Raw genomic sequence first — 19031 nt, forward strand, 5'->3', positions numbered from 1 at the left:
AGGGGGGATGCCCTTTTAGTCGTGACTCGTGATATAAGTTCTTAAACACTAATCTTCAAGCTCTTCAAGGCTTGGAGAACTGGAACATAAGCCATCTTAATTCAACACCCACTAGGTATGAACCTTACATTCATGAATTGTAGGTGAACACAGTACTGTTAGTAATTAAGTTACCCAATAGGTAACGTCAATCCACCCAGGTTTAATCAGGTATTACCCAGTTGAGTGAGACCCAATTGCCTATATTGTAATTGTTTGGATAATTAATTATCTAAAACAATTAAATTTCTAATTACATGACTGCTTGGATGATTAATAGTCTAAAGCCATAAGATTTTTATTAACTAGAGATCGGGCTTATGTTGTGTAGGTATGGTCCGATTTATAATCGATTGGTCTGACTTAGGCTTTAATTGAATTACCTATAACTATAATCAGAATAAATGGGTCTTAGACAAGCTATTGAACAGTTTAACTCTTAGGGCTGCAAGAGAAAATACCAATAAAATGGGCCTTAAAAGTTCTTAGAATGTCTTATTAACTTATGGGCATCAAATGTTCAGTTTAGAAAAGAAGGAAAAACAGAGACGAATCCTATTTAAAAATATATAAATAAATAATAATAGATGAAGAAAAAAGAAAAAAGAAACAAAATTTTCACGTGTTCTAAAGAAAAAGAGTACAAAAATGTTTCTACGTTTGAAGAAACATCTTTTTACATTTTTGTTTTTAAGTTAGTATTTAGAAAGCTTTTCTGAGGTTCTTAATTAGTTTTTAGGCAAAAAATTGCTGCCTGGCCGCATCGTCAGCACCAGCGTAGGGGTTAGGCAAGATCCACTGAGAAGTCACATAGATTCTCACAATGGGATCAAACAAGAAACCCATGAGGGGCCAACAAAGGGCTCATTATGCCACATTTATTGGAATACTATTACGATTATTATTACTTTTTCAAGAAAATGGGAGGTAGGAGGGTTGAATCAGATACCTTTCCTAGACTTATGTTGGAACCCAATTGTCTAGATGCCTGTCACGAAGCTAGAAGCTCATCCCTACGATGTTCTTATTAGACTTACTGCTTAGGGCCTTAGGTTGTGATTGTTTGCAAATAGAGAAGAAAAAAAAAATTATAAAAACAAAAGAAAAATTATTGCTTTTCCGAGCAAGTAGTAAAGAAGAGTGCATATTGTGCATTAATAAGATGTGTAATGGTACACATATATAGAAGGGTAGTAAAGTCATTTCATATGAAGAGGAGAGCGAAAGAGTGAGTGATTTCAGTATTGCTTTGGTTGTTTCCTTTTCGTAAATTTCTTCTTCTTCTTTTTGCCTTTTGGTTTTATACTCAAGAGCTAGTTCTACTTCCCATCACTTAGTAGTTATATATGTCTATATGATGCTTCCGATTTATTTAAAAAAAAAATTAAATTATTGAAAAACAGGGATAAGTGATGCGAGTTAGGCATCTCATTATTGTGTGATCCCACCACCTTTCTTGAAGGTGGTTTGATAATTTTCTCAAAATGTTTCTAATGATTGATTATCTAATTTTAGCTACTCTTGTAATTTTCCCAAAATATTTCTATATATGAAAAAGTAACCTTTATTGAATAATATATGATTGATTATCCAGATTTAGGTGATCCGGTAATTTTCCCAAAATATTTCTATGCTTGAAGAAGCAAGCTACTTTTAAGTTAATAATTGAATATATTTCTAAATTTTCAATTCCTTATTACAAATAGGTTGTGACTATTTGCAATTAGAAAAATAAAAAATAAAAAATATATTTAAAAAAAAATTAAAGTAAAAAAGATTGAAAATTTTTGTTTAGGGTGGCCGATTTATAAAGCATGCGGTATAAGGAGTGCACCAATGAAGTGCAACTGAATAGTTTTATAAATAAGACGGTATGTAGTGAGGTTTAAATATATAAATAAATATATGTGTGTGTGAGAGAGAGAGAGAGAGAGAGAGAGAGAGAGCCTTCCCCTACTATCAGAGAACTTTTTCGGAAAATTGTTTTACATATATTTGATTAGAACAAAATAGAAAAGAAAATGTAATTTAATTTGGCTGATTTTACTGTGGCAGAAAATTGCTATTGGGAGTTATAGAAGAGCCTAGTGTGTACTGATGTCGGGTAGATGCAAGTAAATTGTGTGTTGATGTGTCCCTTGTGTAGGCTTTTGGGTACATAGTTTTAGTATATGATATAGAGATTGTTATTGGTATACCAATATTGATACTTATAATTGGTATTAGCTACATGAAAAAAAATAAAAAAATAAGAAAATAGGGTTCAAAACTGTTGCACTGAAACTATATCGATCTAGTAAATATATATATATATATATATATATTTCAGTTGCATCAGGTTAGGCCCTTTGGTGAAGAAAATATCTATAGCAAGAAGCCTCTCTTCCATTTTGTTTGGATCCTATATTGTTTCATAATTTGCTTGGATTTATTCAAAGAGATAACACTTGATGTCTCATCAACTTGGACGTACTAGCATACAAGAAATAAGACAACAATGATGATACTATCTAAAAAAAAATTGAAGGAAGAAGACAAAAATTTCACGTGGTAGCTTATAAAGAATATGACAAAAATGTTTGGAGAAATTACAGGATTACTCAAATTTAGGTTTAATTTTTTGTATATCCCTTAACATAAACATTGGGTGAGTATTTTATAAACTAAAATCCAATTTTATATAATTTTTTAAATTTTGTTAAAAAAATTCTATGCTTAAAGAAGCAGCATTTTGCAGTTTGGACTTTGGAGTTTGTTTCCAAGTTAGTAATTGGATAGGTTTTCAAGTTGTGAAGTGTTTATTACACTTAGGCTATGAATTAATGATTGTTCATAAATAGAAAAGGGAAAAAAGTTATTTAAAAAAAAAGAAAAAGAAGAGAAAAGAAAAAGAAAAATTATTAAGAGAGGGTTTTTCACCAGTGTGATGCAACTGAACGATTTCATGTATAATAGGGCAACGAAGTTATTATATATATATAATAATTATAATAATGAACCTTCTCCTAGCCATTCAAAGATATTTTTCTAAATTCATTTTATATTTGTTTGATTAGAAAAGAATAGAAAATAAAATTATATTTGATTAATTTTACCATGGGAGAAAAATTTACTATTGGAAGTTATATTTGTTTGGAAGATTGTTTATATATGGATAATTCAATGATTTTCTCGCGTATAAAAAAGCAATACTTTCAAGAATTAGAATATTTAAGAGATTGTTTTAGATTATTATATGTGTCTAAATGATATATTAAATTTATTTTATAAAATTAACTTATTTTTTTGAAAAACAAGGATATTTGCAATGCTGACAACGAGTTGGGAATCTCATTATTGTGTGGTCCAACTTTTCATGAAGAATTTATATGATTAATTTATTGTTATGTATTATAATTTGGGTTCATCAGGTTTTCTAGGTGTCACAAAGGTAAGAACATCATTTTACTGTTCTATGTCTAGACGCAGAGTGTGTGAGCAAGGAATGTTCATTTCTCCAACAGTTTATAACTTTACTGTTTTGCTCCTAATACAAGGATATGGTCCAATGATTGAGGAACTGATTATGTATATTCATAGAGACCCTCACCTCTGCAACACCTTCAATCTCTCTCCTCTTTACCAGTGTTATCAATTCGGCCGAATAATTCGTGAATTATTCGGTCAAACCGAATTTTTTCAAATTTTATCAAAAATTCGAACCGAATCCGAATTAAAAATAAAATTCTTTAAAATTCGCGATTTTTTCAAAAGTGAATATAAATCGCGAATAATTCGGACAGAATCCGAATTAAACCGAATTATTCGGTCCATTTAAACATTATTTTAAAAAAAAAACAATAAAAAACAATTTGAAAAAAGAAAAAAAAACCAATAAGATTTTTTGACCGCTTTTTTGACCGAATCCGTAAATTAATCAATCGAATTATTCCGAATAATTCTCCGCCCGAATAATTTCCGAATCTGAATTTGCTAACTATGCTCTTGACCCTTGTGCAACTCCCCCATCCCCATTTCCTCCCATGTTCTTCCTCCTCTTCCCCTGCACAACCCAATTAATAATGAAGCAAAAACTACAACACCAATCACACAATTCAGGATTGTTTGCTTCAAATGCTTGGGTTCCGAACTTTGACTCCCCCCATGGATTTAGTTATTAAATCGGTATTTGATATTGAGATCGATTTAAGATCAGATCGATATGTTTCGATTATTTTTTATATTTATTTTTTTTTAAAAAAGTATATTTTCTTTACGATTTTATACTTGAAATGATACTGGCAATCAATCGGAATCAATCAGGTATTGATATTGATCTCAACCACCAATCGGATATGGGGTCTTTGGGATCATTTTAACATTTCCTATTATTTTCTTTCCCATACTAAATGTTGAAGGGATATTTATACGCTGCCTGTTTATATTGCTATCTTACACACTAAGGCCTAAGCTAATAGCATGGGAAACCGTATATTTGATAAGGACAGAGAAGAAAGGCCTCCATATTTAATGAGGAAAAAAAAAAGCGAAAGATTGTAAGAGAGAGTTCTTGTTTTTGGGGGGCTGGGTGTCAAAAAGAGTCCCTAAATGGTGGAGAAACTTATTCAGGGTAAGAGAATATTATATTCGGTCTATGTAATAGGAATCTTCTTCTATTCATAGGATTGGTCCACTAAGTCACTACATCAACCATTTAATCATGCAATTACTCTCTTCCTTTAGCCTTTTGGATCTATTATTTGAATTAAGCAAGAGGGAGAGTGTTTCATACAATGCCCAAGTTTAAATTTGCATCTATAAGAGGAAGATGAACTGTCCAATTGAAGGCATTTATTGAGGAAATAAGGTGTGGGGTCTATTGGTAGAATGTGAGAAGACGTGTAGGTGTGGGAAAAAGAACCCTACCAGTCTGAAGCAGGAAACGATTGGACGTTGTAAGAATGATCATACTGCCCCCCCCTCATGCACTGAAGATGCTCCCGCATGCTGATGTTTCATGCTTCATATCGGTAGAGTTTTATTGTCCTTTTTTCAGGGGCACCCACCTCCAGGTCCTCCCAATCATCCATTGCTTGTTGGGCGAGTTGAGGTGTTGGAGAGGATCTTCACATGTTCATCTGACCTTTATCCCATGATTGGGAAGATTTATGAATACTTGTCCATGTGTTGGAGTGCGTAACCAAATCCTTCCAACCGAATTAGGGATTGAACATCCAACAAATTGGAGAAGAGCCGGATCAACCTTGCCTTCACCTCCCCATCTCCGATCAATTAAGCGTCCTAAACAAGGCCTGCTACAGACGATAGTACTGTTATTCCATTGCTACATGTACACTTTGGCTTTTCACGAAACAGCGATAGAGGCTTAGCCCCATCTTCTTTGTGGGGAGCGGATGTTCCAAACTCCTCTTCTCGCCTCCCCTCCTGCCCAGAGGCCCAGACTTCTCTCTCTCTCTCTCTCTCTCTCTCTCTCTCTCTCTCTCTCTCTCTCACATCGCCTACTGTTGGTGGGGCCTACGTGTCACGTGAACGTTGGTTTAAGGTGGCTCTTTGTGAATCCCTGCAATCCCCTCTCCACCAATTATCCTCTATCTCCCACGTGGGACTCCTGGCCACACTCCACTGCATATTATATATTTTTATCTCTCTCTTACAAGTTACAACTAATGTATACCCCCTCCGGATCGCTCCTTTCTATAATCTCTAACCATATGATTTCCTAATTTCTTCGACTCTTCACTTCTCTCAAGAGTTCCATTCTTCTTTCTTCCATAGATCCTATTGGTCTGCAGGTTCTTCTTTCCTCTGTAAGAGTTAATAGGAACTCGACGATCAATATCATGGGGGACTCCTCTGCTTCATATATCCATATGGTAACAAGCAATTTATAAGATCTCTGCTTTGATTTTTTTTTTTTTTTTCCCTGATACTTTGGTTTCTTGGGTTTGATCCTTGTAGCTGGGTTTCATTTTATATTATATTAATATGTGCTTATGATCGATTGCCAATAGTTAATTGTTGGGATGGATTATTGATCTATTACAGGTGCAGCACCTGATCGAGAAGTGTCTTATCTTTCACATGACCAAAGAAGAGTGCATGGATGCTCTCTCTAAGCATGCAAACATAAAACCAGTCATCACCTCCACTGGTAGAAACCTCTCTCTCTCTCTCTCTCTCTCTCGCTCTCTCTCTCTCTCTCTCTCACACACACACACAAACACAAAGAGACAGAAGGGCTTAGGTTCTTACTTGTGAGCTAGATGCTTATGGAACATCAAAGTTAAAAAGATATAGTAGTTAGATGGGAATAATCTCGAGTTGAGTTACTATGTACATACACGTTAGGTGCCAACACTTGTCTCATTTGCTATCATTTAAAATGTGAAATAAAAGGTGAAAAGGGGTATTTAATATGGATGCAAAATTGACAAGTGTTGTTGGCACCTGATCCGTATGTGGAGAGGAACTGAACTCAACAATCTCACATCGGCTAACTTTGAGATTTTGGATAACTTCACATAGTAGTTTAGCTTCTCCACCTAATAGCTTAAACTTTTGGATTGAACACTTCAACAGTAATATGATTTGTAATAAAATATATTAATTTTTTTTTTTTTTAATCATGTACATTTTTGGATGGTCCTTATTGAGGATAGTATGGAAGGAGCTAGAGAAAGAGAACAAGGAATTCTTCGAGGAGTACGCGAGAAGCAGAGGAGATCGAATGTCGGAAGAGGAGACAAGTCAAAAGATCCACAACATACTATCTGATCCCACCGCCGCAAGAGATTCAGACAACTAAGCCCTCTCGCTTGCTTCAATATGAAAACGATATCTAAATTTATCTTCCTTCCTTTCCATTCCAAGAAGATTGGATATAAGTGATGATGGCTCTTGGTTCAATCATTACTTAATATGATTACCCTAATTTCGTCTTACTAGTTCTACTTTGTACTAAATCCAATCTCAAAATTAAGAATTTTCCACTTCATGGTTTCTCGAAACATGTAATTGGAAATTCATGTGTACTACATGTTCTTTTGTAAAGCCTTGTCTACCAAAAGGGGGAAAAAAAAAATTATTTTCAAAATTAAGAGTTAATTAATCAATATAAGTGAAGCAAATGAGATTGTGAGAAGGAAGAAGGAGCGATCATCTCTCTCTCTCTCTCTCTCTCTCTCTCTCTTATTTCGTTATTAGCGGTGTACTGAGGTTGTTCTTTTAAGGTTGAAGGTGGTGTTGATACGTTGCTAAGATGTGGGAAAGCCTTAAACCCCACAGGCCTCAGCTCTGCTAGTGTAATTTATTGGTTCGTGATTAGTTGTTGTCAATAAGAACAAAGTAGTCCAAGTAATAAATGAAGAAACTAAATGGGACCTGCGGGGAGAGCTCTGTGAGTGTGTGTGTGTGGTATGTGGGCTCACTAAGGCCAAACTCTCATCCTCTAGCACCGTCACAATCTCCCACTTTTCCCAAACTCCCTCTCTCGCTCTCTCTGCTTTTTTCTGGTTTTAAAGGACAACTTGAGAACGATGTAACGATTAATTATCGACCATTCCTGATTAATCGGTTTTCATTTTCTGTGACTCCCCTTGGACTCTCTCTCTCTCTCTAAGCATCTTATACGTTCTATTCACGTGCTTCAATCGAACAGGGTCCCTACAATCAGTGCTAAATGTGGAAAAATATAATTGAATTACGTCTTTATTGTTGGAGGGCGTTCCAGGTAGGATGTCATGTATTAAATCAGTTGCATGGATCTTTTTTAAGGTTATATGGGTATTTTGGTAAATCTAATTTATATAATGCTGCTATGAATCTGTAGCGAGTATAATCTCTGAACAAGAGGAGACGTGAGGATGAGTGGCTTTAACTCTATTTTTTATTGTTAGTAAAGCACTTCTCATCTCACATGGATGTAGGCAAAACAAACAATTTTCATTCATTTTTTGCATTATTTAAGGTTTTCGTTTGTACAAAGAATCCAACCCAAAACCTTAAGCTAGATGTATTAAGTGGATAGTGTTCCTCAATTATAAGAAGGCACCTAAATATGTCAACAAACTGATGTGAGACTATAACTCGAACCATCTTAATAATACTCCATCCCCATCATTTGTAATTTATACGTACTAGTTCCAGACAAGGACAAACTCAACCATCTCAATAGTACTCCATACTCATCATTTATAATTTCTACATACTAGTTCCAGACAAGGACAAACGACATAATTAAGGAGGATAACAAAAGGATCTAAGCTTTGATAATGTACAAAAACCAAAACCTAAACCAATGTAGAAAAGAATGGAAATCAAAGGATTTATGTGGTTCGACAAAATTACCTACATCCATAATGAGATGAGATCTGATTCACTATCAATGGAGAATAGAGTTACAATTGTTCATCCCCATACATCTCTCATATTGCTTATATAGAAAAAACCCTAACTACAAATATATAGTGAAACCCTATACAGGTAATTTACTAAAATATGGAATGTTAAAAGCCAGTTGGAATCAACCACATTTATACAAGCAACGAAATACAAGACATCGTACCTCAACTAGTGCCATATTAAATATATATCCCATAAAGTACCACTTGGAGTCCAGCTCAAAAGCTTTAATTTATAGGCATTGAAAACACAATATGGTATATGAATACCATAAACAAACCAATGTGGAAATCGATATCTTTGATGGTTAATCTTACAGAATCTTCTGTCACCTGAACATTAAAATTCAGACACAATAATACCTTCCATGGTTTCTCTTGTAACATTATTTTGATTCTTTCACTGATGGCAATGTTGTAAGTGGGGACTAAGGACAATGATAGGTAGGCTTTATTCTCTACTCATGGTAATGCTAACGGTGGGGCTCAAGTCTTTTCTACATTTGATTTTTTTGTTTCTCAAACTGATGTGAGCTGAGACTATATAACTCCAACCATCTCGATCAATAGTACTCCATCCCCATCATTTATAGTTTCTACTTACGAGCTCTAGACATGGACAAACAATTTAATTAAGAAGGATAACAAAAGGATCAGAGCTTTGTAGAAAAAAGAGAACCTAAACAAATGCAAAAAATAATGAAAAAATCACAAATAAACAATCACATAATCAATCACAAGGATTTATGTGGAATCCTCTTAATTAAAGGCCCTTTGGAATCAGCCCCATGAATGCAACCAATGGAATACCAGACATCATATCGCAGAAAGTATCATATTAAATATATAGCCCATAAAATACAATTTTGTCATACTAAAGCTGTACCAAATCTCCTATGATATGGCTTTAATATGATTTGATATTCGTATTCAGTATCGATTCCAAATTGACACCCTTACCTACGAATCCTATATATTAGAGCAAACACCAAGAAAATATGATATTAAACAGATAATAGATCCGCACAACATAGAGATTTAACGAGGTTCACACATTGGTGTGGTGTGCTACATCCTCGGGCGAAGAAGAAAATGTTTCACTATGCAGAAGAGATATTACAACCAAGCAGTGGCCAGAAAACTCGTCCTGGAACCCTAGCTCGAAAATCCCCAAAAAAAATACAATGACTTTCTCAACAAGATAAATCATACATTATATATTCCAAGTCGCGGGTCGACCCATTGTGTGCTACATCCTCGGGCGAAGAAGAAAATGTTTCACTATGCAGAAGAGAGATTACAACGAAGCAGTGGTGAGAAAACTCGTCCTGAAACCCTAGTTCGAAAATCCCCCAAAAAAATACAATGACTTTCTCAACAAGATAAATAATACATTATATATTCCAAGTCGCGGGTCGACCCATCGGGTCGCAGTCAATCCGATCGAACCATACACCCCTGCACCCCATACGAGATCAGTGCTGGGCTCCGGTATTGGCTCCATCCCCTCTGCTTCCATCACAGATCTCAGAAAACTTCTCATTTGAGTTACCACCAAAATATGTCGGAGCGGGTCAATCTTCAAAATGAGTTAAAAATTCGAGACAAACTTAATACTCTATATGGTATTTCTCGCAAAGCCATTCTCTCATTCTCCCTTGTCTGCAGTATTTACATACTGAATACATAGTAAAACCCATGAAATGTCTGCAAATCATCGACGACCTAGTTAGCACCAGGTGAGGTGATCTGGATCCTTTACTCCATTTGGTATGGTTTCAATTGAATTTCGATTTTGGTCCAAGTCGATTTCACTTTGCACAAGTTTTCAAACTTGATCTGATTGCATGCACTCTCATTGACCCGGTTGATTTTAACAATTCAATTCCAATTTCTTACCAAAAGCAAGAAGCACGTGGTGATACCGAAGATGTGGGATGCAGGGCAAATGACACTTTTTCATACCATATTGGAGGGTCTAACACCCATTCTCTCATCTCTGATACCATATGGAGGGTCTTACCCAAAAACTGGCCGATAAATCAGATATAGACAATACGTATCAATATCTTTATCGGTTTCGAAATTGGCCGATAAATGATCCATTTCTACACTTCACATGCGGCATGCCCTTCTTTCACAATATTCATTTGCTAAGCGGCAAACATGTGAGCCAGATTATCCATGTTTATGATACTAGTTTAGCAGTGTTAAGAAACCCAAAAATATAAGGATCCAGATTGGTCTCAGCCCATTGGTTAAGAATCACTCAATATCGGTCTTAGTTTTCCATATAGAAATCAGCCAAGTCAGATTGGCTGGGATCAGAATCAACCTACCGATATGGATTGGCCGTATCGGGTTTAGAGTGCATCATTTGACCCAAAATTACTGATATCATAACAGATACTGATACATATCGTCGATGCCAAAAACTAAAACCATGAGTTGGCTGTTTAGGGTATCTTAATCAGGAGAACTTAGGTCAAGGTAATTGAAATTTCTTAATTTCCAATTTTACCCTCATGTATATCCTCTGTTGTACATTCAACTCGTGGACCAAAAATCCTCTCCAATGCCGAAGGTGCCCAACTTGCGCATCCAGCAAGCTAGGAGCACTTGGGTTCCCAATGCTCCCAGCCGCTGAATGAGTGTTGAGCACCCTCCCATTGGATTGGAGAGGACCCGGGTCCCACTATTTACTCTGTTTCGTTTTCATCCTAAAATAGAATCCGTCGCTCATACGATCACCTGGTCGTATAAGTCAACCTCCAATACCCGTTCCACTTTGTCATTACAAGGATAAAAAAATGTATATTTAAAAACAAAAAAAGTAAGTGTTGAATGTTGACTTGTACGAGTAGCTGATCCGTATTAGATGGGGTGAGGGAATTGTAGATGACAGGGACAGATCAGCTGCTCGTACAATCACTTGATCTTACGAGTTAACGTCCAACACCTGTCCTTTTTATTCTCAAATATACCTCTCTTTTGTAATCGCAGACTGTGATACAAGTGTCAGATGTTGACTCGTATGACCAAGTGATCATAAGAACAACGGATCCTATCAGTCCCACCAAGGTTAAAACTCAGGAATGATCACAGATGAGCCAATACCATTTTGATACTAATCTAGAAAGGCCGGACCGAACTGCAACTAATAGATCTACCTCTATTTTTTGGACCATACATATGGATTGAGTTCCGAAAGATCAAGATTAGAGATCGATCAAGGCCGATGCTTAATACTAACCATCTTCCTCGTAAACCACTGGAAAGACTCTGGGCTCTTCGGATCAATATCGAGGAGAGTAAACCTCCGGAATCGAAATCCAAAAAGTCAAAAGGGAAAAAGGACATGAGGGTCTCGGGGAAGGATAAGCAAAATATTTACAATGGGAAATTGGCAAGACCAAGAAGAGAAAATGGAAGCTTTGGACAGAAACAAGGTTATCTACGAGATGGCTTCTCGGAGGGAGCTGCAAATGGCAGGGGGTGATGGAGGCGGGTCTGGTGGGAGTTGTAGATGGCGGAGAAATGAAAAATCTACTGGATAGCCACAATGGTTTCAGGTCCCCAAGTCCATACATTGCTGGATAACTTCTTTCCAGACAGAAATATAACCCAGCTGCCCTGGGATAGAGATTTATACAGACAAAATGCGAAGGTAATCGGCTGAAGAAAATCAAATTAAAACCTGTCATATAACCACATAACAAGCATATATTCTCCACAAGATGAGGGAAATTACCAGTGATGCAATTAACGATTAGTAGATTATTGTTTCTATTAATAGCAGGAGTGACAGCTAATAGATCTTAGGTACAAACTTGCTAAGAAAAGTGAACACCTCTCATCACTTTGGAGTCCCAATCTAGCAGTAATAGGCTAATGGCATATATTCAAAGACAAGGAATTAATGACGACCTTCATGCATTAACCTTGGGTGCCCATCCTGCAACTACATGTTCCTTTTCAGCCTTGGTCTTTTCAAATGACTCCCGAGAGAAGAGCAACTGCAAATAATCATAAACATCATCGTCACCGAACAAATCAGGACAATCTTTCTCAATTTTTCTTTTACTTCTCTTTACTTTTTGTTATCCAAGCAACTATAGAAATAGGAACAAAAAAAGGAATTTCAGAAATTTTGAAACAATATTAAACAAGAACAAACAAAACGGATTTCAGAAATTTTGAGAAGATATTATATCATCTTTCACTTGTCATTTCCCATCCCTCATTTCACATCTTTTCATTCCCCTTTTTTGTTTAGACTTCAGTATCCCTACTTTGTTTTGTTTGGATCCATGTAGCCAACCCCATTAAGTTGGGATAAGACTGAGTTTTTGTTGAATGAGCTAACAGGAGCAAACCTAAAATGACTCTAACTGAAGTGGTGAGGAAAGACATGTATAGCTTAGGCTTATCACATATGACCTCACATAGAGCTGATTGGAGGTAACAATCCTTGTAGCCAACCCCATTTAATTGGGACAAGGAAGAGTATGAGTTGCATGCACCATTTATCAGTTGGAATCCTAACTCTTGACCCATCAGAGAACTATTTATCAGTTAGTATCCTAAATTCAGTAATTCTGCTTAGGCCCAAAATCACCGTCAACCATTATGTAACTCGGCAACTGAATATCCTTTTGCAGTTTTCAGCATGTATATAGATCTGCCAATGGGACATCAACTACTCCTAGCCCAGGTTTTGGTTGGAAGACCTTCTTCATATTGTAAAGCAGCTTTTGCGCACAGTTGCTTCTATTAATTCCACCCCTTCCTCCTTCTTCGAGGGGGCTTTGGGGACTCTTGCACCAAAAAGGAACATGATAGTTTTTTTATCCGGACACCATATACTTGTTCTAGATCAACTCTTTTCTCAACCATAAATTCTGTTGTTTTCTTTTACTACCTCCAAACAATTTCGTTAAAGCTATGTTTGATTGCCAAGAAAAGAAAATTTTCAAACTAAAAAGAATTTGAGGAGAGAGATATACACATAAACCAATCATTGCATCATCATGATTTTTCAATTATTACTATTATTATTATTCTTAGTATTATTTTCCTTTAGGAAACCAAACATAGCCTGAATGTTATGAAACAAAAATATGTGCAGGATATCCTTATGAATCATTATTTATTTTATTGTCAATGATTACATTACAGAATAATAATTCATATCACAGTCTGCAATAGCTGCCCATAAAGAATCTCACTGAATGTGGCAAGACATTACTATTAAAAATATAGCTTTGCTCAAGAAACTCGAAGTCAAGGTTTGGTGCTCATATTTTGAGCTCGCTACCAATATTAGTATCATTATCATGGATTCTGATGAAGTTCAGTCAAAAGTTCGGGCTGCCAGGGCAAATGACTGGGTTCAAGCCTGGAAGGAAGCAAATTTGCGAAAAATGCCAAAGGTTTGGACCGGCCCCAAACTCACCCCTCCCAGGACCTCACATAGGCGGGACCAGCTCTGGGTAATGGCCTGTTTTTGTCATGAATTCTGATGAATGAAAAGAAATATTCCAGTAAACGCTACCAATGGTAGGACAGTTTTCCCTCTTGGATAAGAAACCATGTGGAAATCCATGATTCAGTAACACTAGTCTTGCAACCATCATTGAGCTTCATCTAAAGTGATGAGCCTGCAATACCCTCGCATGGCATAAACTCTTTAGCTCCAAAACATTCTACAGGCACAATAATTTACTTGTTTGTGTAATGGCTGATAGATCATCACCCATTTATATGACAAAAAAGACAGAAGTAACTGAACCTAAGTGTAAATTCAGATTCATGTGGGACAGATCGTTAAACAAAACAGGGTTTCACAATAATGTTCATTTACAAAGAAATGGGACCCTGAGTGGAGGTAGAGCTCCATGTTGTATGAGGCAGGTAGAATAAAACACTCAACAAGATGGATCAAGCTCAAGAAAGGCACAGGCTTCCAGCATTAAACAGCCCAGCTATATGATCAGTCACTAACCTCAATTCAGTATACTTCTTTAATCTTCCAACCATTGAATATTGTGATCTTCCTCAACAAGAAAACCATGGATCTCAAATTCACAACCGCTCTCTGTAAGGCATGCTTTTGCCCCAACTAATTGTAATTTAAATTACTGGGGCATTGAGGCATGGGTAAAGCTAAGTACAGATATGGAGTAACCCCCAGGGGATTCAAAGGAGGGTGGAATTCCGATGGTTACACATTAACCCACCAAACAGAATGTTGCAGTTAAAGCATCACATTGCAAGGAATTGACATCACAGGAAACATGGGGCACTTTCCACAATGGAGAATGTGGTGCTTCAAATTCAAAAGCTTATTGGATAGACAGATCGTCAACAATGGAAGGTCTTTTCCACAGCCAAGAACTTAACAGATAACACCCAGACATTGACCAATCAAATCTGTACGTTTTATTTAAGTTCTCTAGGTTTCAATTTTATCCCTAGCAGCCAATAAGTAACTCAAACTTGGAAACAGGGTTCCTCCATATCATAGATATTGTTACTGGGGACTACCAGTGCACCGTTTGGCAGAGAGAACAAGCCCGCTTTGATGGGATAAGCACATGGGTCAAGACTAAATAGGTGTGCTCTAGATGAAAGCATATAAGTTCATGTCTCTATAACACGACAACTAACCTCCCCCCCCCCCTCCCCCAACCCTCATATAGGAAATTAGGCACAAATAAAAGAGTTGCAGCAATCACATACATTCAAGTAGATGCAACTCTACCATCCTATCCAGGTAATCAAAAACTTGAACCAATCACATTAAATTGAATAACATAAACTTTAGTCCAACATTGTCCTTCCAAAGCCCAAAGGAGGGTTCATGTTGACTTTCTTGCAAACTTGCAAGTTCATTTCTGAACACTGAGAAAGAATAGACTCTGCCAAGAATCCAATCTCCAGAATTTGGTAAGGTACTTCGATATTTTTTTGTCCTTTTTTTTCTTTCATATTCAGAAATCCATAATTAATTTTTAACTGGCCTGAGTGGTAGTTGGGGTTCCTAACTGTCTAACAAGCTACAACAAAAGTGTTTACTTTGCATGACCTTTCTATTAGCCTAACCATCTAACAAGGATGTTCTACCATTTGCAAATAACGAACTACACAAGAAAGTAGCAAGAAATAAGTTTCTTATGATTTGCCATCAGAAGTTGCATTCTAATAGGTACTATAAGCTTCAACTTTGCAAAAGCCATGGTTGTAATGAGAACAAACTTCCGTACCTTCGTGTAGTTTTTAACATGAGTGAAATGTTCAGGGATACTCCATCCTTTGAAATGACCAAGAGTAATCTCCAGATGGTACAGTTTAGGTGCCAAGCTTATATCAACAGCAGTAACTTTATCCCCATTAATATACGGCCCCTACACATTGGTTAGATTAAACCACGTGAAAAATCCCACAAAACCAGATATAGATGCTTTAAAACACAATGGTAGAAGCTATGCACGAAAAAATGTGAACATATACGTGGGCTTTGAGATGCTCCTCCAAGTCACTCAAAGCGTTCAGCAATTCCTGTTCAGTGCCATCACTGGGATCCTTGCTCTTCAAAAACTTGACAAAAGAAGGGAAAATTTTCGATCCACTGCAACCCCAAACGGTGAAATAGTAACTACCATGATATGCACTTGGATTAAGCAAACAGTGAGACTCAACAGTGAAATTGAAACAGAACCAAATTAGGGCTTTATGGCACAGCCCTGATGACCTTTTGGTCACATTTCCACTGGTTAGTCAAACAACCTGGACTTTCAAATATAAAAACTATTATTGACTCACAGATTTCTTCAAATTATTTTAAAAAAAGGGAAAGATGCAGCTCAATCTCTAGAAACAAAAAGCCCATATAAATAGTCCGAGAAAAATCCCAGAGAGAAAGAGAGAGAGAGAGAGATTACACAGAAGCGAATTCCGGTGGAGGGCAGAGAGGAGGTTCAGGGAATTTTTCCTCCAAAAGCTGGGTGATGATATCGGAATCAGCGATCCATTTATCTTCGAATTTGATAACCGGCACCTTCCCTTCTGGGTTCACCTCCAAGAACCTAATCAATCAATAAAAACCAATAAAACAACCACAACACCACCAACACACGCCTTCAAAACCTCAGGAAATCTGTGGTTCCTCGCGTATGAAAAAGAAAACAGATTAGAACAACGAATCACGTACCACTGAGGCTTGTTGCTAACATCGATCAAGCGCAACTCATATGGAATTTTCTTTTCCTCCAGAGATAAAAGAACCCTTTGGCTGAAAGGACCTGTCTCTCAAGATCACCACCGATAAGTAACAAAACTAATCGATAAACATCACAGAATACTATAGATTACAGAAAGGAGAAACAAGCTTACAGTCTCCGAGAATGTCGGGAGCACCAGCGGCAGCCTTACAACAGATTTCCAAAGCCATTTCGAAGAGGGTTTTGCACCCTTTGCCTGTTAACGGATTTGAGTTGAGTTTTGTGAAACAACGTATAGAGCTGCCAAGAACAAACCAAAAGTAGTGAGGCTGCCTCTGTTTGGCGTGTGCTGCCAACTGAACCCAAGATTTAACCTTTTAAAAGCGTCCATTCGACTCTGGAATATTCGGGCTGTTCTGTTTCCGTTGATGGCAATTACCCCTTATATTGGAATCTTCTTCTGGATTAGGAACCTCTTGATTTATTTCCCTAAATCATATATAATAATAGATAATACAATAAAATTGGATCATGGTTGGAATCTTCTTCTGGTTTGGACCTTTTGATATATTTCCTAAATCAAATAATTAAAAAAAATAAATTGTGTAAGAGATATTTTGGGTAATTGAAAAATAAAAAATGATTGAGGACGATCGAAATTAGTCCTATGCAAACGTTATAATGATTTTTTTCCTTTTTTTATATCATAAAATATTTTAAATATTTTTTTATCTCCATTTGATTTAAGTATAAATTTTGGTTTCATAATTTTTTTATTTTAAATTTTAGAAATTAAATTAGATCCATTTATCTGTTTGTTTGCAGGGGAGTATCAAGTGGGATTATTAAAAGATTAAGTCTCACATATATGGATGGAACAATGGAAAAGGTAATGAAGCTCAAAATCACCTCTCCTCTTGAACAACCTTGACACTCACTTTCTTATGTGGCTCTGCCCCTATTGATTAAAACGACCAATGCATCCTATTGGTTTCATTCAAATAATAGAAATATCAAGACCCAAGTTAGAAATATATTAAAGGAATGGTTCTTTGAACTTAGGGTTCAACTCCTCTGTGGCATAACATGAGGTCCAACGTGTATTTAACGGTCAGAAACATCTTGACACAAAGTTCAAGGTAGTCGCATACAGTCCAAAGCATTTCTAGACGTTGAATGCGTGTCGAACACCATGTTGCTCCACAAGGGATCAAAATTCTTGAACTTACAATATTTTCTTTGTCCCCGCACAATGAGAATTTTTTATTTATTAAAAAGGAAAAACCCACGGATTGTCAAGTTACATGGTTTCTACACTAATGAGGAAACAAATGAGAGTCTATCCAGGACAGTGGGATTTTTCATTTCATAGCCCTTCCTATGTTTGCATCGTAACCTTCTATGTTTTTTTCCCAAACTTAAATGTGAAGAGACACTCACTTTTTTAAATATTTTATTTCAAACCTTTTGATGGTTACAAATAAAAAAGTGTCCGTGCCAATGAAAAGTGGGGCATGGAAGGGAAAAAGTGAGTCTGATATGAAGTTAATAGACAACCACATAAAAGTCCAAACCAAATTATTCTGTTAACTTTCTTGTAACTCGAACAGCTTATGTCTTTCATTCTTAATTTTGACTTGTAAGTTTAGTCAAGATTTTTGTTTTTGTGCCTTTATAAAATAAATTTAGATACATAATCGAATCAAGTAGATACTTAGAGTTTAATGGGGGTAAAGTTCCTATAAATCCATATATCATTGGAACACATTATGTAGCCTTTGAAACCTATAACATTGACCTTACCAAAAAAAATAAATAAATAAACCTATAACATTGAGGCCTGGAGGGAGTCAATTCAATTTTATTTTATTTAACCAAAATGATCATATCTCAACTTACACAATTTCAGTTCATGTAATACATTAATTTATCTCTTTCTATTTTTATTTTTCATGGATTTGATATCGATATCATTACCTCTGATACCAATACATATCGAGCCATATCATCTTGAATAAGCAAAAAATTCAAAAAGCTCCGCCTTTTAACTAATACCAATAATACATATCAATATTGACAGATTTGATACCAATACCTTATCTCTCTAGGGGTGTCAATTCTAATCACGCACCAGTATGCCTGATCGAGCTCAACACGTTTACAGCTCGATTGGGACCGACCCGTTTAATAAATATGTGGGGCTCAAGTTTGTGGCTTGTCGGGTGCTTGATCGAACCAACACATTTATATGTCCACTTTGAATTGACTCGTTATAGTCCGACCTAGCCCAACTCCCTTTAATATTACATAAAATTTATATTTTGTTGCTACTAGTAAGAAACAAATTAAGCTTTTTTACCATTTGCTTTGT

General features: G+C 36.2%; 2 protein-coding genes across 2 annotated transcripts; one reads left to right on the plus strand and one right to left on the minus strand.

Annotated features, from left to right (window-relative positions):
- Positions 1 to 5606: 5606 nt before the first annotated feature.
- Positions 5607 to 7089, plus strand: LOC122069380. Its single transcript, XM_042633376.1, has 3 exons — positions 5607 to 5912; positions 6085 to 6190; positions 6699 to 7089. The coding sequence occupies exons 1-3, from the start codon at positions 5880 to 5882 to the stop codon at positions 6842 to 6844; spliced, it is 285 nt and encodes a 94-aa protein (XP_042489310.1). The 5' UTR covers positions 5607 to 5879; the 3' UTR covers positions 6845 to 7089.
- A 5106-nt stretch (positions 7090 to 12195) lies between these two features.
- Positions 12196 to 17037, minus strand: LOC122069365 (glutathione S-transferase DHAR2). The gene is made up of 6 exons (XM_042633361.1): positions 16833 to 17037; positions 16651 to 16741; positions 16382 to 16525; positions 15951 to 16068; positions 15704 to 15844; positions 12196 to 12454 (listed from the first exon to the last, which is right to left on the minus strand). Exons 1-6 carry the CDS (start codon positions 16888 to 16890, stop codon positions 12368 to 12370), a joined length of 639 nt encoding a protein of 212 aa, XP_042489295.1. The 5' UTR covers positions 16891 to 17037; the 3' UTR covers positions 12196 to 12367.
- Between the last annotated feature and the right edge of the window lie 1994 nt (positions 17038 to 19031).

Source organism: Macadamia integrifolia, unplaced genomic scaffold (assembly GCF_013358625.1).
Source record: "Macadamia integrifolia cultivar HAES 741 unplaced genomic scaffold, SCU_Mint_v3 scaffold595, whole genome shotgun sequence".
NCBI lineage: Eukaryota > Viridiplantae > Streptophyta > Magnoliopsida > Proteales > Proteaceae > Macadamia > Macadamia integrifolia.

What these genes read in the sequence shown, in the direction of transcription:
- LOC122069380 (XM_042633376.1), top strand. Translation starts at nt 5,880, where the DNA reads ATGGGGGACTCCTCTGCTTCATATATCCATATG. An exon ending in CTGCTTCATATATCCATATG is followed by an intron (nt 5,913 to 6,084) that starts GTAACAAGCAAT and finishes GATCTATTACAG; the next exon opens with GTGCAGCACCTGATCGAGAA. An exon ending in ACCAGTCATCACCTCCACTG is followed by an intron (nt 6,191 to 6,698) that starts GTAGAAACCTCT and finishes TATTGAGGATAG; the next exon opens with TATGGAAGGAGCTAGAGAAA.
- LOC122069365 (XM_042633361.1), bottom strand. Translation starts at nt 16,890, where the DNA reads ATGGCTTTGGAAATCTGTTGTAAGGCTGCCGCTGGTGCTCCCGACATT. An exon ending in CCACCGGAATTCGCTTCTGT is followed by an intron (nt 16,069 to 16,381) that starts GTAATCTCTCTC and finishes TTGGGGTTGCAG; the next exon opens with TGGATCGAAAATTTTCCCTT. An exon ending in ATGTTAAAAACTACACGAAG is followed by an intron (nt 12,455 to 15,703) that starts GTACGGAAGTTT and finishes GATTATTTGCAG; the next exon opens with TTGCTCTTCTCTCGGGAGTC.